Source organism: Platalea leucorodia (genome assembly GCF_965183815.1).
Source record: "Platalea leucorodia genome assembly, chromosome: 3".
Classification (NCBI taxonomy): Eukaryota; Metazoa; Chordata; class Aves; order Pelecaniformes; family Threskiornithidae; genus Platalea; species Platalea leucorodia.
Window position 1 is genome coordinate 88,564,026 of NC_138825.1, and position 20,473 is coordinate 88,584,498.

At 38.3% G+C, this 20,473-nt stretch overlaps 1 protein-coding gene across 9 annotated transcripts in view; it reads left to right on the forward strand.

The window, feature by feature from the left end:
• The window catches only part of SNX14 (sorting nexin 14), a 64,189-nt gene that overhangs the window by 28,190 nt on the left and 15,526 nt on the right, over positions 1 to 20,473 (forward strand). For 7 of the 9 annotated variants that reach the window (XR_014227649.1, XR_014227650.1, XM_082306746.1 and 4 more), the window contains 11 exons: positions 613 to 769; positions 1,090 to 1,165; positions 2,030 to 2,074; positions 2,167 to 2,247; positions 2,392 to 2,506; positions 4,404 to 4,559; positions 4,846 to 4,970; positions 6,054 to 6,112; positions 9,678 to 9,704; positions 13,530 to 13,659; positions 19,320 to 19,521. Coding sequence is in view for 7 of the 9 variants with exons in the window: in XM_082306746.1 (XP_082162872.1) it covers positions 613 to 769; positions 1,090 to 1,165; positions 2,030 to 2,074; positions 2,167 to 2,247; positions 2,392 to 2,506; positions 4,404 to 4,559; positions 4,846 to 4,970; positions 6,054 to 6,112; positions 9,678 to 9,704; positions 13,530 to 13,659; positions 19,320 to 19,521 (1,173 nt within the window). In the remaining 2 variants the exon portion in view is untranslated. The remainder of the gene's footprint in view (positions 1 to 612; positions 770 to 1,089; positions 1,166 to 2,029; positions 2,075 to 2,166; positions 2,248 to 2,391; positions 2,507 to 4,403; positions 4,560 to 4,845; positions 4,971 to 6,053; positions 6,113 to 9,677; positions 9,705 to 13,529; positions 13,660 to 19,319; positions 19,522 to 20,473) is intronic. The other 2 variants (XM_082306745.1, XM_082306744.1) reach the window with 1 other exon arrangement.

Consider the following 20,473-nt stretch of genomic DNA (forward strand, 5'->3'; position numbering starts at 1 on the left):
TTAACGTGTATAGTTTGTAATCTAATAATGCAGGTATTCTTTCAACTCCATACAGCTACTTATAAGATCTTGCAGATCCCCATGCTGGTTTTGGTTTGATTTGTGCTGTGTTTAAAATATATGTTCCTTCACATTTGTTTCTAAATGTTCTAAGCAGGAAACGGATATAAAAGGATTGAATAAAAGTTTAAGTTTACATTGATTTCAAATTGTGTTGTAGGGAAGTCAATAGGTAGAGAATAATAAATGAGAAACCGTGAAGGAGGTCAGGAAAAAAGCAAGTAGGGGCAGACTTTGGGCAATGCAGTTTTTTTTAGAAGAATCAAGATGTTGAGTTCTTCAATAATTATAAATGAGAAAACATTCTGGAAACCATGCAAATGGCAATTGTTTGGTGAAGGAATTCTTATTTCAGTGTGAGGTTTTATTTTTACATAGCCAGGCTTCAAAGTCTAAGCCAAGGTTCTTTTGTAAAGTTTCAACATTGTATCCCTTTGGCAGTTGTATACCTACTGAAAGTGTTAACTTTTTAGCTCAAATGAAAAGCAATTGCCTCTTACTTCATAATAACAAAAAGCTGAAACAACTCATAATACTGTTTTTTACTTGCAGTAAAAAATGCAGAATTTTTACAGCAAGCCGCTTTAGAAGAATATGGACCAGAACTCCATGTTGCTTTGAGAAGCCGAAGAGATGAACTTCACTACTTAAGAAAACTTACGGAACTTCTTTTTCCTTATATTTTGCCCCCAAAGTCAACAGAGTGCAGGTATAGAAATTATTTAGAATTGTGTTCTTTAAAGTATCTGCGTACTATGTAGTACGATGATTTTGGGGAGTGAAAGAATGAACTCCAAAGTCGTCATCCTCATCCCTCCTTCATATCCCTTTGCTTACGAGTTTTTTGATTGGTCATAAAAATATTCTAGCACGCTTAAGCTATTATTAAATACTGAAATATTTCCGAGTAAAATATAATGGCATTGGAAACTTCACTTAGAAAATTATGTAATCTAGTATTGGTTCTGATTTTTTCTTTCTTTTTTTTTTCTTTTTTTTTTTTTTTTTCCTTTTTCTTTTTCCCCCCAGATCTCTGGCTCTTCTGATAAGAGAGATTCTGCCTGGTTCTGTTTTCCTTCCCTCAATGGATTTCTTAGCTGATCCTGTAAGACTTTCGAGCACAGGAGTAATCTTGATTTATTCAGTACTACTGTTTTCCTAAGTATATTGTGGTAAAGCAAATGATGCACAATGACTGACTTGCTGTGCATTTTGACTGGGTAAAAGAAAAAGAAATCTTGTGGCCAGTGTTTTTGTTTCTTCATTATAACTGGTGCGAGTGCTTAACTGACTGAACTGACTAAAATACGGTATTGGCATAATCTCTTAAGAATGTATATTTAATGAAGGACTACAATTCCTGTCAAATGGGAGAATGCTGTGCTAGTCTAAGCACCTTCCAATTGCTATAAGTACATTTAAACAAGAGCTTAATTACTTGAACTCTAGCTGTATGTATCTTTATAGCAGTGTAAGTAAACCAGCCTTTTTTGCAGCTGTATTGAAATCAATTCTTTTGTCCTTAATTCTGCAAATAAGAGGGCGTTTATTTCTAAAGATGGAACACTGCCATCTTTGATTTTATTTATGCATGTATTTTAATAGGCAAAATTGCAATACTTACGAAGGTATCACCTAGCTGCAAGCAGAAAGTACTGTAGCTGTGGAAGTATTAGTAGTTCATTAGGTCTGCACTAACAATAAAAATACTTTGTAGATCTTTCCTCCACTGGTTAAAGAGTGTTTCTGTGAAGATCTCTTCAGAAATTCCCTGACTTGTAAATACTTGAAGAGACCGTTGAAGGTTAATTCTCAAACGTGTTGCCAGTTTTTTTGGTTTTTTGTTTTTTTGTTTTTTAAGTATTAATATATTCAGAGGTTTAAATTTGGGCATAACATAGTACTGAAATGGTTTTCATCCAATTTGTTGAGTTTCTTTAATAGTAATTTTTATTGTGATTTCATGCAGGACACTGTCAACCATTTGCTGCTGATCTTCATTGATGATAGTCCAGTGAGTACTCAGAAAATTAAAACAGTAGTAATTCGTTCACCCATTAAGGAAGCTTTCTTACCCAATTGTCTCTTGTCATTTTTTTTCTACAGCCTGAGAAAGCAACTGAACCTACTTCTTCATTGGTTCCATTCCTTCAGAAATTTGCAGAGCCAAGAAATAAAAAACCGTCTGTAAGCAAAGGCAACATTTATTTCCTTTCCTGTTTTGAATAAGCATTTTACTTTACGTGTTGTTTTCATTCTACAACTCCTTGCATTCTTTATGTACTCACTGAAAGTTTGAAAATTGGCTGACTGCATTTTTAACCTACCAAGGTCCTGAAACTGGAGCTAAAGGAGATCAGAGATCAACAAGACCTTTTATTTCGGTTTATGAACTTCCTGAAACAGGAAGGGGCAGTCCATGTGCTGCAGTTCTGCCTGACTGTAGGTAAGATTGCATATGTGCGCTGAGGTATATTTGACAATCTTTAAGAGCTTTAAGCATTTGCATGTTGAAGTGAATATTCAGTCTCGGAACGAGGCAGCTTTCTTAAGCAAGAGGTTACCTTTCAGGATCTGCGTTCACTTAATGTGTCCTGATTCTTGAATGCTAATCTTGGCAACATTAATGTTGGCGTGTACTGTAGGTCTTAACTGTATTTCTGTTTATTGATAAAGGTTGGACATTTTAAGATAGAATATTCTTGTAAGAAAAAAGTTCTGGCCATTGATACAAAGTACAGCTGCCTTTTTATAATAAGTGGTCACTAAAGTATTAGTAAAATGAGCTGTTCATCATGAAAAGCTTCTCATATTCTTTTAGCTTTAAAATTCTGATTTCTGTAAAGAGCAGAAACATGACAGGAACATTAAAGGTGTTGAAACCTTCTATTCAGTACCTTGGTTACGAAGCGTGCATTTGGTTTTACCATTACACAGGTGTTGTTTGAAAACCCTTCTCTTTTCCAAGGATAAGGTTTTCTATGAAGTTTCTGTAAGTGTTAGAGTGGTTTATTTCAAGTTTTTTGGTCAACTAGTAGTTAATTACTGGCTTACCAAAAATAACATTTTTTTTTTTTTTTTTTTTTGGTTTTTAGTAAACATGTATTTCCATGTTGTATGGGAAATAACGGGTGTGTCTTCATATCCCAAGCCCATACATACATCAGGAAGATGTGAAATTAAATTAGACAGACTTTATCTTATAAAGTACTGCAGAAATCATTAATCATTACATAAGAGAAATATAAATAATCTCTTCTTATGTGCTCATAATCCTTCCAAACATGTTGGCTTTTTGTCATAAAAACTCCTCACCAAAAAAACAGCAAAGCGATTACCTTTTCAGGGCTGGTGGTACCTGCAAGGGGTTCTAAGCTGCTTCCCCTAGCAGGAAGGTAACTCAGGCTGTGGCTATTGTCCATGATCAATCTTTTTTCTGGGTAAACCTCAGCATTTTCTTCCTTCAAAACTTCTCTTGTGTCCTCATAGGTGGCAAGTCTGTATATTAGCTTATAAAACAAAGAATGAGATTTAGGTCTCTCAAGTTTTGCTGTCCCAAACTGTCAACTGTAGGTGGTTCTTCACTTGATAGAAATATTTTGGATAAGAAGCACTTACTGAGGAAAATAAACCCAAAAAAACCCGGAAGGGTCTTGGTAGACTTTCTCTGAAGAAGTTTGGTTTTGTCTATTAATTGAAAAATTAATGAAACGCTACCTTATTTTCCCTTCCTTCTGGCCAGTAGTCATGTTATTAACGGGATGGGCCAATAAATCAAGTAGGATTACACAATAATTGTGCTGAATAGAATTTCTGTCAGGGGAAGTTTGTTCTCAAGTTCATCTGATATTAAAGATATTATTGAAAATATTATGATGGATTGGGTCTTAGGAATGAAATAGCAGCAGAATAGGCAGATGACTGGTATAAAGGGCTGTTGGGGCTCAGTGTGTGTCTAGCATGAACTGGAAATCATGCTAAAAGAAAATTACCGAATTCGGTAATCTACAGTTCAGTAATTGAGGAAGAAAAAATTCAGTCTTCTGATTCATTCTTCTGCCAGGAACAACTTCATGGATTTATCCTTACTGTCATAAGGAATAATTAGTTTTAATTGCAATATATTTTTAGTAATAATTTTATGAACAAATCTGAATTATAGTTAATGAGAAGGCAGCTGCCTTATTACCTGAGATTTTGAGATGTCTTCTGTTTCTATTCATTTTAAAGTTTTACAGATTACTATAGCTGCTGGAAAATGAGTTGATGTTATAGGTTGCTTCAAGATGCTATTTGTCAGCCAAGTGGATCAACAAATGCATTTTCTTTCCTTTACTTCTCAGAGGAATTCAATGACCGAATTTTGCGACCAGAACTATCGGATACTGAAAAGATGTCACTTCATGAGGAAGTACAGAAAATTTACAAAACTTATTGTTTGGATGAAAGCATTGACAAAATTAGATTTGACCCTTTTATTGTGGAAGAGATTCAAAGAAGTAAGTTTGAATTTGAAGGGAATAATTTATACTGGAATTTAAACAGCATTCTGTAATAAAGTAAAGACTAATTTATCCAAATATGATCACTCTTTACTTTTGTCATAGTTTTAAAAATTGTTACCCCCTTGCTATATTGTGCTTAAGTCTTGTTTTGTCAGTTTATTTCTATTTATGTCAGACTTATAGTAGCTTGCAAAGCAATCACAAACTCAGACCAGAAAAAAAAACCCACACTTCGTATGCCTATATATATATCTATTTATATTTACAAATTTTTTTATAGTTGCTGAAGGTCCATATATGGATGTTGTGAAACTTCAAACGATGAGGTGTCTTTTTGAAGCTTATGAGCATGTACTTTCTCTACTTGAGAATGTTTTTACTCCTATGTTCTGTCACAGTGATGAGGTAAGTGTGAAAGATTTAAAGAGTAGTCTTAAAGCAAGATTGTATTTTTTTAGGCTACCCTGTTTACAACAGTCATGTGCATATGGAACTGAAAAATATGTCTGCATTTTCCACTTTAGTTAGCATGCCAGAGCTGGGACCAGTCTCAGTAAGGGAACTGAATTTATTCTAGTGCAACACAACATCAACAGAATACAAAAAACCTCTTTATTTTTTGATGTAACAATTTGTGTATATCACTACTATTACAAAATCCTCTCCACCCCTTCTTTTATGATTGTAAATTTGGTGCAAAAGTAATCTGTGCGATAGACATACAACACTTTTAAGAATCTCTTTATTTACTTTTTAAAATATAATGGTGCTTAAAGAAAGGTACAAAGGTTGTATTTAGGTACCTTCAGCTGCATTCCAGCAGCTAAAAGTCAGGTGTCTGTTTTCAGGAAGGTAATTCAAAACAATTTACTAGGCGTTTGAGGTTGTTCTATGATTGCATTCTGAATGCAAGTTAAAAAAAAAAAATCCCCACACTGGGCCAGTGGCTGCCTAAAACCTTTTTATTGGAAACGCTTCAAACATAGGGCTGAGTCTGAATTCTTGTCCCTTTTAGAGTTTGTGTGTGTAAATCAGGTGGCATGTTAAGCTTCTTGCATTTATTTGAAGCAGAATATGTTGACTTGTCCTGGGAATGGGTATTTCTTACCTTACTTGGTGTTATTCTTAATAAAGTGTATTTCTCAAAAATGGTACTGATGGTCATCTTTCCCATAATAGCTATAATGCTTCAAATTTTTGATTTTTAACAAGGAGGAGACATGGATTTTAGTGCTTAATTTTAGTTTTATTTCTGTTTTGGTTTTTGTTTTTTAATCCCAAGACTATGTAAAGTAAAATAAGTAGTCCTGGGACCATGTATTGCAAATTTGGTCTGTCCTTTTCCAGGTGAATATTCTAACTGCTAGATTGTGAGCAGCTTGCCTTTTACTTCTGTTCTTGTCTCCTGAATTCTGCAATGTCGTTGCATAGTAGTCCTTACCTCAGTTAACCCAGTGTTTTCTTTAATACCTTATTTTTCTATTGTAGTACTTCAGGCACCTTTTAAGAGGAGCAGAGTCACCAACACGCAATTCAAAGTTTAACAGGTAGGTATGGTAGAATGTTTAAGTGTTTTTCTTTGTTTTTTAGTTAAAAGTGTCAAAATATTAAACCATAGGAATTTTGCTACTGCCTGATACTAATTTGACTAAATTTTTAGTTCTGCCTTTTTTTTTTTTTTTAAATGGACAAGATATTGAAGGAGCAAGCAATATTATACAGGATGTAACTTTGCTTTGAAGTGTTTTACATAAAGGAATTTAAAATGTGATTTAGACCTTAACATTTGAGAAGGGGGAAGGGAAAAATAAATTTACAGTAAGAATAAGATAACGTGGAAATAAAGTGGTGATTTAATTGACGGTATATATGAATACCATTTTGTTGGTGCAAAGCTGGGTCGTCTTGGGTTTCAGGTCTTGCAGGGATAGGTACAGCGTACCCTGCGTCTCACCAACCTGGTCATGCAATGGGAATCTCCTCTTGCCGTGACAAGGAGGATTTGCCATTTCTCCTAGGTCAAATGTGTTTTCCGTCCCCCGGCTCTCCCCATTCTTTGAAGAAATGTAGCGTCAGAAGCCTTGTCTCTGGGGTTGAGCTGTATACTTATAAAACACCTTCAGCCTCCTTAGGGCCTGTGGAGAAGGAGAAGAGCATCTCCTGTGGTATGGATGGGTGATCTTCCGTTGTGGGGATGGGCTGAGTAAGCTTGAGGTCTCATCATTTCTTGTCTTTCATTTTATGCTGGATGGCTCAGTCATGGACTAGCCCAACTGAATTGCTCTTATGATCTAGCCAAAAGAAGGAAAACTTCAGTGAGACAGTCTTTAATTTGGATAGGCTTGCTTTCTTGGTATGAAATAAGATCCATGGTACTGTAGAAAATGCTAGTGTGTGTCATCTTAAGAGTATTCTTCTAGAGGAGTAACAGCCATTTATTTAACTTTTTCTGCTTTCATTAGAGATAGGCCTAGCAGCAGCCCTCTTGATTTGCAGCCAACTATGAAGTGTATTATTGTGAGATCCCTTTCTCCCCTACTAACGTTCTTCAAAAACTACTTGATGGTTCTCTTCAATGTATCTCCACTAGTGACATCTATTATGTAGTCTTTATAGTTCTTGTAGATCCAGGAATCAAGCTTTGGTGTAGTGCTTTTTCAGACTGGTGCTGACAAGCTTCTGTTTCTTAGCAAAGAGGCACGGAAGGCAGCTAGACAAAACTGCATTTCTCCCCTATGTGATACTCCACTACGAATGGTGACCTTAAAACACACGCCAGCTTCTGCTGAAGATGGCTGCAGGGTTTCTTCTGGTATCTTTCCCAAAATTATTCATGTCAAGGGTTCAAAGTATTCTGTCATACACTTCTTAAATCTAGTTAAAATATGAAAACATTTAGGTCACCTCCTTGGTGCTTTGCTTTCACAAACAGAAAAGGCGAAATTACAGGCGGTCTCTACCTGGAGTTTTTGAAATATATCTCTGGCTGCAAAATAAGCAAATTTTGTCTGGGGACTGTTAAAACATATTCCTCTGGAGTATCAAACAGTATCCATAGCATTACTTAAAATGTATCTGGTTTATATTTTAGACTAATTTGCATGCCCTGAGTATGTATATATGCTGGTTTATGATACGAGATACTGTATGTTCCTGAAGTGGTGCCTCAGCGATTATTTCCATGAAACAGAGGTCCTGCCTGAGGTCCTGTCTGCAAGTAGTTTTCCTGTTGCTTTGGAGCTTCCTTCTGCAGAATCTGGTACAGACAGTCACTGCCAAGGAAAAAAAAGAATAAAAAAATAAAAAAAGTTACTTACGGAATTCTTCCAGATGTTATCCATATGCAGATACCTTATCCTGCCTTCTCTTCCCTATTCTAGCATTAGTTCCAGTTGAGAGAAATTATATGCAGAGATGAGTTTTGTTTTCCATATCTTGGATGCTTTGCAAGGGGTACTGTGTGTGTGTTGCGTAGACACTGCTGGTTAAAAAGTCAGATCGAGTAGTAGATACGAAATCCCAGTGGAATGTACATGTGGGTAATGTGTTGAAAGATTTCACTTATTGTAAGACAAGAAAATTATAGAGCAGTTTCTAGAAAATACAAGTGGGAAAGTAGGAAGAAGTGACTGTCAGTGTGTAATTTCTGGTTTGAATCGCTTCTTTGCAGTCTACAAAATAATCACAGTTTTTTGTGTACAGATAGGACAAATAATGTGTTATGAAAACAGCTAAGGTAATAGATGAGAAGTCCCAAGTATTTCTGGAATGTAAAGAAGTCACATTGAGGATATTCTGATAACTTGATAACTAGCTGTGGTTGTCAACAGTTTAACTGCTTAACTGATCTTTTCCACCTAATGTTTAATGTGCGTGGCCAGTGAAAACTGTTTTCAAGTTCCAGTTCTGGCAACTTAATTTTGGGTGTGTGGAAGGGAGGACAAAAATTCCCTCTCCCTCTCTCATATTTACGTATTTATAATACATTACTATGTTACTTAAAGGTATTCTGTGTTGGAAGTCTAACAAAAAAAGAAAAGCCATTGTGTGATATAAACTCCCAGATTTCTGGATAGCAGCGTATCTGTCTTGATTTTTTACACACCATGACCACACATAGAAATAGACACATCCTGATTTCTCATCATTGGGATAGCAATAAAATGAAAACATTTTTCAAGTGAAGGACCAAGTAGAAAAGATATTAACAATTTTGGGGAGTAGGTAGGAGTAAACCCCACAGAATTAAGTCTGTAAACAGTTGTGTGCACTGTAATTGTTTGTCACCATCAGTTCCAACTTGGTAGGTTATGTTCCCAGTTTCACAGTTAACATGACTAAAGACAGTGTAAGATGCCTTAGAATCAGTTCCTCTTGTAAAACAAAATCTAAACTTTGAATATTTTAATCTCATATCAGTTTGTCCAGAACTCAGTAGCTCCGGTGAATTGAAAACGTGTGTGGTGACTGTGTTTATGGTTAATCCATTTAAACATCTTGGTTGGAATTAACTGAGTTGATGGCTGAAGCATTGGTTCCGTGTACCAGGTTATGTAGAATGTCAAAAATACACGACAGTTCTTAAAATCTGTGAAATTAAAAAAACAACAACAACAACTATATTTTAATAGTGTTTTTTACTGTAATTAATATGGGGGGGTAGGGGGTGGTGTTATTACATAAAATAAGTCCACAGCCTTTTCTTTGTATTGGCCAAATGAACGAGATTCCTACATGACTTCTGAACAGGTTACAGAAAAAGTTAGCTGCCTATTTGGCAGTACAGATAACTTTAAGAATGGAAGTTGTTTTCTGTAAATTGGTAGCCGCTTGTGCTGAATGTCAGTGAAGACCTGAAAGTTTCAATAACTGAGGTTTTAAATTCAAAGGCCAAGATTGTGGTGATGAAATGTGCAGGTACCGGTTTGCGTTTGACTTTCTTAGGAATTTAGGCCAGGACCTCCTAATTGTACCACATTTTTATTAGTCTGTAGTGATGGTTGAAGCCTATTCAGTTTTGTTGGGATAGGTCTGTCAAATTTGGGTTTCTTTTTTTCTTTTAACATTATTTTCTCCTGGGCTCTGAGGTAACTTATGTGCCTGTTGTTGCAGAAGTAGCCTGAGTTTGGATGACTTCCGGTAAGTCTATCTAACACTCGATAAATGTTGTGTGTTAGTTACGCTGCATCTATCATGACTGCATCACACAACCTTTATAACAGTAATTAACTGTCCATTTTATTTGTGAAAATGTGAATGTCTTCTCTGGACTAAACTGCGTTTCTCCCCACAATAAGCTTTACTCCCCATATCCTCTTCACAAGCTTAATTACTAATTTCACAAGTTTGCAATATATTAATATTGTTTGCTGTTTACAATTTGTCTGTTGTTATTAGTTTTGAAATATATTTGCATAACTTGTTTTGTTTTTTGTTGTTTTGTTTCTTTTTTTTTTTTTTGGCCTGTGACTGCTAGCTGCTCCAAAATTTCCATTACTCCATGTCACATTTCCAGATGCTGTTTGAAGTTTTATCCACTTAACTGCTTGTTTTATCATGCACAGCTGTGTCCAGGATGACCACTGCCTAACATTGCATGCAAATGTAACTATTTTATGAATATTATCAAGCACTCGAAACCAGCAGTTCCCCAAATTAGTTCTCTCCTCGGCTTTTCTTGTGTTATAGGTTTGATTACAACATATGCTATTTTTTATAATTTGCTCTAGGTAGTCTGTGGCTGCTCATTAATGCCTTAATAGCTGTTCAATGGTTTGTTTTCTCATTATTCGTGCCTCTTTACATGCTATCCAAACTCAGAAAGCAATTTTTTTGTTATGGGCTTTTCCTTAGAATTTGTCAGAGCATCAGTATTTCATATATTACTCATACCATTCTTGAGTCTTGAGGGAACATTATCAACTTCATTTTACAGGTTAGGAATTAAGGTATATAGACACTTTTTATCTTTTATGTGCCACTTCAGCGTATTGAGTTATAACTTGCTAGAGTGTTGAGCAATAAGAAGGACTTGAGGTGTAAGTGCAGTTCATTGATTTGTAAGTGCAGCTCTATGAGCTCAGCATTTCTCCTTATTGGGTGTAGGTGTTATAGTCAGCCAAAAGAAGATGGTACTCTGACTTCACATGCACGTAAATATCTAGCTTGTCTGATACATATGACTTGGCTGGTACTTCTTGACCCACAGAGGTTCACAGTAGCATTCTTCAGCTACATAGCCCTGGCTGATCACTTGCAAAGACACACATTCAGTGTGCTGAATGAGGCAGGGATCCTGTGGGAAAATTATTTTGCAACCATCCATGATTAAAGAATGCCACAGTGTATGGTGGCTCTAATGCAATCTTTGGTCTGCAATTCCCAGCTATAGAGTGAACAACAATTGTAATTTTTTAATGTTGCGCATGTGTGACTTCTGGGGCTTTAAAAAAAAAAAAAGAAAGAAAGAAAGAAAAATGTATTCCAACCTCTTGTTGTCACATCATTCATCAGAAATGTTGGAACCTGTAGAGTCTCCGCTCAGTGTCCTGCCAAGAAAGCAACTATAGAATGATGGTCTAATAATGCTGTTACATGGATCAGCACTAGAGGGAGTGGGATACTTTTCCCAATGAGTTTTGTGTGTGTGTGTATATATATATAAATTTGTTGACAGGTCTTGAAAGACTTGGTCTCTATTCTAAATTGGCCACCTCCTCTCCTCTTTTTTTCCCCATGCCTTGAACCTGACTATATCGTAGTCTTATCTCTTCCCTTTCACCTACCCTCAAGTTCTTTCTCCTATTTCTACTTAACTAGTGAATCTATTAGATTTTCATCCTGATACCTGTTGGTTTTGTGTTTTGTTGGTGTTTTTTTTTTTTTTTTTTTTTTTCTTGCTCGGCATCCTCAAAAGATTGATCATCCTGTTGTCTGTCTGTGTCTCCTAACATCCCCAGATTTTTTCCGTGCTCATCTAATCTGGTTTGTGCTCTGCGTGCTTCCTCAAGGGTTTTTGCTAAACTAGTCCTATATTCGCTCCCTGCGTTGTCCACCATGTCTCTGTGTACCCTTGTACTCACCAGTGTTTGTTCTGAATTTGTGTCTTTTCCTGCAAAGAGATCCCATCCTAGTTTGTCACTTTATACCCGTTCCAGTTTAGTGATTGCTCTGTATTGATGAGGTGTGATCTTTGGGCTCAGCATGGGGGCAGGAGGGGATGGTTCCTAGCTATCAGGTTGAGTCCTGGCTCCATACAGCTCAGTACTGCAGTTACAGGCAAAGCTGTATTCTGCTTTCAGCTGGAGCATGATCAGTGTGGGAAAGAACCGATCTGAGCCTGGAGTACTCTTATCAAATCTGTGAGCTTGTGCAAATTAATGTTTTTGTTCAAAATCTTGAGAACTGCACAAGTTTTCACAGGAATGATGAAAACTTCAAGAGTCAAGGTGGAGGGCTGAAGTATTGCCCTTCTAGAAAAGCTGTCTATTTTTGTCTGAATAAGGTTTGTATTTTGCTAGCCCAGTGATTAAGCTCTTGAATGAGATTCAGGGAGGTCCCCAATGTGAAAAAGTTCAGTTCATCACAATAACATGTAGAATAAGTTGTTTACAAATTGAGTTAAATTGTTCAAACATGGATTTAGACTACAAACAGCCAAGCAACCTTATCTTTGGTTAGCAGAAATAAGTAAGATAGATGGTGCATGTCTGCTTTGGAAGTGATAATAATATGAGATAGAAAAAGCAAAAGATTTGGAAAAACAGTGGCTTATTTACGCAATTTTAGTCATGTGCACAGTCTGGGTAAAATTATAAACAGGAAGACCGTTAGTAACGCACGCACATTGAGTCAGCAATTGATGTTGTCAGCATGGTTTTGTGGGCGATGAAGATGCTTTACGTGCTGGTCTTTGCTGTTCTGTTGGTACTACTGTTCAGTAGTTAATAATTTTTTGTTTTAAGGGGAAAATAAACACTTAGGATATTTTTTGTCCTCTAAAGTACTAACTGTGCTTTTAATCTCAGTAATCTACAAAGTTCTTTTGAGTCTTTGATTCTGCATTTCACTGTATTGATTTTTAACTCACCTATCAGCTGTATTTATTGAATCACCATAAGTAACTTCAGGCTGATTCCATATTCAACAGAAACATTTTTCGTTCCAGAATTAGTAACATTTCTATGTAAGAAATAACCTTTGGTGTGTCAGGCCTTGTGTAAGGGCGCAAGAATGCTATAAAATCTGTTCTCTCAGTAAGCAGTGCGCTTCCTGCCCAGTTATCTTTCTTTTTCCATACCTTGCTTTTTGGATGCTTTGTCATAAGTGGCAAGACTTTTAAAAGTCTTCATCTTTCAGTCAGACTGCGTGTTCAAGCCAAGATTCTTCAGTTACATCTGTTTTCTTTCATGCTCAATCTTGATCCTTGCACATTCCTTTTGTGTGTCCCTAATGCTTAAAAGTCGCGATCTATCTTGAATCATACATGCGTGTAAAATTCTGGGATGTTTATGTAAAGAAATGCATCTAACTACACCATTTACAGTACTTGGCAAGAGTGGATAAGTATTTAAATATGACTACATGGAAAAGGACAGAGTTAGTCACCTTCTTGGTCTGCATGCCTGTAGCAATACAACAGTTTCTGCTGCCAAAACAAAATTGTTTTGCATAGTTAATGGTTTATTCTGTGTCCTGCATTACTGGGATACTGTTATAAGAGTGCTAAATGTTTGCTCATCGTTAAGAATCTCATAACTCTTAAAAGCGCAATCAAGAAATTTTGCTGATGAATCAGAGAACAAATTTGCCATAAATGAATTTCAATGTAAGTGGAATTGTAAATATATTGGCTACTTGTTTATAGAGTTTTTTTCTCTTATCTGCGAATGATGTGGAGCGGCCTACTGAGCTGCTGTGTAATAATATGCCTTGTGTTGTGAACTCTGGCTTCTGTAATCCTAGGACCACACAGAAGAGAGGAGAATCATTTGGAATCAGCAGAATAGGCAACAAAATAAAAGGTGTATTCAAGAGTTCTGCAATGGAAGGAGCTATGTTGCCTAACTATAACTTAAATGAAGATGACGACTTTGTGAGTAAAAGCTTTAAATTTGTCTTTAAGTCTTTGTTGTTGTTGGGTTTTTTTTCTTTCCTTATTTGAAAATGTTTCTGCCTCTTCTGCTGTCTTACATCACTTCAAGGTTTCCATGTGCTGGCTTCTGATTAAGTTGCCTTGTTTTCCCTGTATTCATTCACAAGCCAAGGCCACATCCCCAGTTAGTGTGCTTCTGAGCTTATTGCTTTAGTACAGAGAAGTACTAAAAGTAGTGGTGTCAGACGTTTTTGTAAGCAATGACTTTTTCTCTAAAAACTTACCATGCAATTTATAATTCTGGATAGTAAGGTATGCATAGGACTGCAATGCATGCCTTTTCATCTGAAGCTTGCCGTAAGACTTTAAAACCATAGATAAAGTAGTGGAGAAATTGCTGTCAAGTTGGTCTGTGATGCAGCATTTTCTTTACAGATCATGAGGCAATAGTCCTTTATCATTTGTCTTGGGTGTCTTCCTCAACTAATATTATTAATAATATTTGCCTTGTTCAGAATTGCTTTCAGAAGAGGGTGGGAAGGACTTCATTTTTAAAAAGGGTAAAAAGGAGGACCCTGGGAGCTACCAACCTGTCAGCTTCACCTCTGTGCCTGGGAAGATCATGGAACAGATCCTCCTAGAAACTATGCTAAGGCACATGGAGGACAGGGAGGTGATTCGAGACAGCCAGCACGGCTTCCCCAAGGGCAAGTCCTGCCTGACCAACCTAGTGGCCTTCTATGATGGAGTAACTACATCAGTGGACGAGGGAAGAGCTACGGATGTCATCTATCTGGACTTCTGAAAGGCTTTTGGCATGGGTCCCCACAACATCCTTCTCTCTAAATTGGAAGGATATGGATTTGATGGGTGGACTGTTCAGTGGATAGCAAACTGGCTGGATGGTCGCATCCAGAGGGTAGTGCTCAATGGCTCAATGTCCAGATGGGGAACAGTGACGAGTGGTGTCTCTGAGGGCTCCGTTCTGGGGCCAGTGCTGTTCAATATCTTCATAAATAACATAGCGGGATCGAGTGCACCCTCAGCAAGTTTGCAGATGGCACCAAGCTGAGTGGTGCAGCTGACACACCTGAGAGATGGGATCCCACCCAAAGGGACCTGGACAAGCTGGAGAGGTGAGCCTGTGTGAACTTCGTGAGGTTCAACAAGGCCAAGTGCAAGGTCCTGCACCTGGGTCGGGGCAATCCCTGGTATCAGTACAGGCTGGAGGATGAAGGGATTGATTGCAGCCCTGAGGAGAAGGACTTGGGGGTACTTGTGGATGAAAAGCTGGACCTGAGCCAGCAATGTGCGCTTGCAGCCCAGAAAGCCAACAGCATCCTGGGCTGCATCAAAAGAAGCGTGGCCAGCAGGGTGAGGGAGGTGATTCTGCCCCTCTGCTCTGCTCTGGTGAGACCCCACCTGGAGTGCTGCGTCCAGCTCTGGGGTCCTCAGCACAGGAAGGACATGGACCTGTTGGAGCGGGTCCAGGGGAGGGCCACAAAAACGATCAGAGGGCTGGAGCACCTCTGCTCTGAGGAAAGGCTGAGAGAGCTGGGGTTGTTCAGCCTGGAGAAGAGAAGGCTGCAGGAAGACCTTATTGCAGGCTTTCAGTACTTAAAGGGGGCTTATAAGAAAGATGGGGACAGACTTTTTAGCAGGGCCAATGGCGATAGGACAAGGAGTAATGGTTTTAAACGAAAAGAGGGTAGATTCAGACTAGATACAAGGAAGAAATTTTTCATGATAAGGGTGGTGAAACACTGGAAGGGGTTGCCCAGAGAGGTGGTAGATGCCCCATCCTTGGAAACATTCAAGGCCAGGCTGGATGGGGCTCTGAGCAACCTGATCTAGTTGGAGATGTCCCTGCCCATTGCAGGGGGGTTGGACTAGATGGCCTTTAAAGGTCCCTTGCATCCCAAAGCGTTCTACGATTCTATGACTCAGCAACTTAGAACTCTAGATAGGGTGGGTTGGGTTTTTCTGCTTGTTTGTTTTCTTTTTTTTTTTTTTCCCCCCTTTAAGAGGAGAAAAAGAGGCAATTTTCTGTAGAGGCTAAACCTTCATGTAAGTCGTGTCTTTAAGGGGGCAGAAATGTTGCAATTAATGTCTTGGACAGTTAAGTTCTTGTTGTTGTAACTCCTCTCTTTAAGGTGAGATTCTAATGAAAATGGATTTAATTTTGCAGCATTGCTGTCGTAGATTCTGTTAGCCAAAGCGTACGGAAGTATAATTTCCCTCTAGTAGAGGAATTAGTAGAAGTATAATTAAAGCAGTGGAGCTCAGAGAAGGAACGTGTTTTTGTGCCAGAGCACAAGAAGTTACTTGTGAGAAGTTGCTGAATTCATCATGAAAGACAGACAATATAGAGTCTAATCCTTACTAAGGAAGGTTTTCAAATGGACAGAATGGTTTTAGCTTAGGCAAGAATGGAAAGTTTTAAGTGCAGCATTGTCTCAAATCCCTTCCTTAAATAAAGGGAGGATACCACATTTTTACTAAAGCCACCTGAAACAAGGTTTCAGAAATACCTAAGTCCCTTCACTTGGTAAGTGTGGATGGGAAGAAGAAATGAGAAAAGAAAACACTAAATTGTTGTAAGGTTACTGTGCATCCAAACAGCTGGACAGAGCTGTGACTTCACTTCATGAGTGGATACTGAACATACAGAGTTCAACACTAATAACGTCACAGTAACTCCTGAGATGTAGTTTCCTCACAGGCATCACAGGGTCAGAGGAAGAGTTCTCTGGGACAAGAAAAACATAATCTGGGAAATGACAGTATAATTGTAAGATAGTGGCAGTGGAGTATACAGCAGCAACTTTTGGATTAGCTTATATACGGAGGATATGGGAGTTATCTCCTCCTACACAGATCCTGATTAGGTATTTAAGTAATTGGTGTTAATGTAAGCTTGGTGGATTCAAGGTAAATATAAGGTAAAGAATGGCAGTGAAATGAAGTTCTGTGCGTTGTCACAGAAACAGAACTGTGTGTTTTTCTTCGACTCCCTTCTTTCTTCGACTCCCTTCTTTCTTCGACTCCCTTCTTTCTTCGACTCCCTTCTTTCTTCGACTCCCTTCTTTCTTCGACTCCCTTCTTTCTTCGACTCCCTTCTTTCTTCGACTCCCTTCTTTCTTCGACTCCCTTCTTTCTTCGACTCCCTTTTTTTCCCCAAAGTCATGTTGGTTGCAGTTAAAGCCTATAGGAAACATCCATTTAGTCTAAGGAAATCACATAAGGATAGAAATATGTGATAGCAGTTTTCTGCGGCTCTGGATAGCAGCTTTGTAAGCTCCTAACATGATAATAGTAATTCCATGAAACCACACTCAATCTTTGTCAGCTAAATTTTTAAATATAGCAAAAGATACCCTGCATATTAAAGCACAGGTATTGTTCCGAAGGCAACCAGAAGACCTCTAGACTTGAATTTGTGGCTTTGTTGGATAAAACAAGTGGAAAGATACTGAGGCAACCTATAACTATTATAGCTTGGTAATCTGTTCAGAAAGAGGATTAAAACCCCCAGAAATTCATGCTTCCTAGCTTACAGTTAACGTAGGCGCTGTGGTTGTCATAGCAGAAAAGCCTGCAAATTTACATGGGATTATTACCAAAACCAGGCCAGAAGCCAGGTGAGGGGTCTGGTGAAAAGGTTATGAGCGTGTGAAACTTTGCTGATGATTCAGTACCACCTTGGAAGGGCTGAGTGAAGACGGCAGCCAGGGAGGTTACGGCCCCTTTAACGAGCAGTTCGAAAACGACTGACCCCTACCTGCTCTAAGCCCTTATGCCAACTCTGTGCAGTGCTGCGAGTGTAATCACTGTATCAACCGATAGGATAAATGGTAGGATAAGAGAGCTGCAAGCAGTGGTAAATTAAAAAGAAGGAATCGAAAAACGTAGGCAAGAGTTGAGTTTTGATCAAGTCTGTTGCCTAAGCATTTAGTTTAGTGAAAAACTAGAGAATCGGGTAAGCCTGAGTGTTTCTAGAATGGCCTTGCATTTTTGCAAGGAGGTCCTTGTGGAGATTGTTTATTCAGTGCTAATGCAAATGTACACATTTAGTCAGGATAGATTATAAAGTGTTAATTTTGGCAGCTGATAGCTCAGCCCTCACAGGCTGAGTGTGGCGCCTGTGTAGCGGCAACTGGGACGGCTCTTCGCCTGTCACAGTTTCTCTTTTTATCGAATAGATCAGGTAAGTGGAAGCAAAAATGTGTTTTGAAAAGAAGAGACTCAGTTAGTGGATCCACGGAGATCTGTTTTGGAAGACAACAGTACACACTGTAACCAGTTTAAGGATTGTTTTAGTATTGTGCGAAGGCAAAAGAAAACTGAACAAAGATTGCTCATGTGTGTTGAACCGTTCATGCTTCAGCTGCAGTTGAGTCATGATCCTGTGAATATTGTAGTGCAGACACAGCCAAAATTATTTTAGGGGTGCTGTATTGCCTTAAAGCATTAATTAGATTATCCCAATACAGGCAAAACTTGTTAAGCCACATAGGCTTGGCCTTTGAGGGAAATTTGGCTTTAAATTATGAAGCTAAGGGAAGAGGACTTGAAAGTGGGATTCATGCTGTCCAGTTTGCTGTAGTTTTGCATGTTGTAAATTTGTATGTTAAAATCTCCTATTTTAACTTTTTAACAAGTGGCAGTACTCTCAAGTCTCTATGTGAGACTGACTAACGTACTTTGGAATTGTCACTTAACCCTAACCAATCTCGACATAGTTAGTAGCTCTGTAAATTGTGGTGGGAAGAGTGAGGCGCTGACTGCCGCTGCGGCGGGCACGGCTGGAGGCAGGACGATGGGCTTGGGTGTTGCTCGTCATCAGGCGGCGTCTGCCTCCTTTGCAGGGTGGCGATGCTTTAGAAGCCTTTGTAGCCTGGCAGCAGGCTAAATTAGATTCAGACAATATCAGTTTTATAAGGAAACAGGACTACTCATTTTTAACCTGGTTGCCTACACTTGTGAAAGTACAAAGTGCTCTTGGGACGCAGGAATAATTCAATCCCAGTTGTGGTTGGGCTGCACTTTGCAGAGCAAGTCAGATTCGTGTGTCCACAACGTACTCCGTTGCACTTGGCTGTGGGGGCGGGAGACCTGCTAGCTTGGTGCGCTGTTGGCTTCTGTCTCTTGTTGTGTTTAGATAGCTTCTTGGCCTGACCTAGTAAACTCAAGTCTTCAATTTGGGTCCTAGTATGCTGGCAAATGCAGTGCAGCTAAATCTGCTGGAACCAAGCTGGTTCCTGTAGCATTCAGTGTGTGTCTAAGGCATTCTTCCAGCTGTCTCCTCTAGTACTTCTTTTTTCTCTCCCCTCTCTCCCTCCCTCTTCCCTTCCTCCCTGTCTTTCCTCGCTCTCCTCCCTCCCCCCCCCGAAGTGTTAGCTATGGAACTTGATAGTGCTCTAAAAACTTTGAGTTCTCACTAAAAGTTGCTAAGTTCAAATTGATTTGCAGTGGATCTAAAACCAGAAATTCATCTACATGAAAACTCCATTAATGAAATGGATTTTTTTGTTCTTCTATTACTTAGTGGCACATACTTAAAGACTCGATTTATGTTTCATTATCGTAAATAAGTTTTATAAAGGTAGACTGAAACAATTAAAATAGAACTGTAGATCTTGATGTTTGAATCTTTACAGATTGAAGAAGGCGTTATGGTGATGGAAGATGATTCTCCTGAGGAGGCTGTTAGTACCCCAAATACACCCCGCAACCTCGCCGCATGGAAAATTAGCATCCCATATGTAGATTTTTTTGATGATCCCTCCTTGGAAAGAAAAGATAGAAAGGAGAGAATTCCTGTGTTCTGCATTGATGTAGAGAGAAATGATAGAAGGGCAGGTATGCAGTGCTGTGGATAAATAAAATGTCGTTTAAAAATGAACTCAAAATATTCTAGTGTGCTGTACTCTGATGGCTGTTGCAGTGTATTTTGCATACATGTTCTTCTGATTTTGAAATAATGACTTGAAAATTCTGAGGAAAGGTGTTTTTAGAGCTAAATGATCACATTTGGTATTTGCAAGTTGACAACTAACTCCTCAGCATGAATCAGTTGCATTTAGACTTCATGCCAAAGTTTGAGATTTTCTCTTTCCAAAAATATTGATCCTATGAGTCATATTAATAAACACTTGGCATATTTTTCTTTCACCCACTCTGAACTTTGGAATAATGAACAATAAATGACTTGCATATAATCTTAAAATATAGTTCTTAGGAAATGAAAATGTTTTGCTAATTAGGAGCCATCCTGGCTTGCAGATAGTTTATCAGTATTTAGATACATCCTTATTGAGTGGGGAAAATAGCATCATCCTGGGGTTGCATAGATTTGTGTTAGTGAAACTAATACTTCCACAACAAGCAGCAAGTGTTAAGAGTTATTTAGTGCTATCTTCCAGGAGGAAGAATGATCAGGGTTCAAGCTGATGGTGCAGAGGACTGTATTCAACAGTATTTCTGTAAATCATTTGGTTAAAAGGTAGATCTAACATAGTCAGCCCTGATAAATTTTGAAGTTATGCAGTGCTCCATTGTTTACATTTTTGGGATCCCCTAAATGAGATGATAATTTTTGTGCTAGTACTGTGTCTGTCTACCAGGTATGCATTTTAATGTAACGCTTAAATTACCTGGCTGGGATTTTTTTATGTTATGGCAATTCGGGGGACTAATATCATTGAGTTTTTCCTATAATAATCCAACATATGTTTGCTGTTGCTTAATTCATCTCTCAAGTGGCATAAAACCTGATTTATTTTTAATGTTGGCTTGTTTGGGTTTTTTCCCT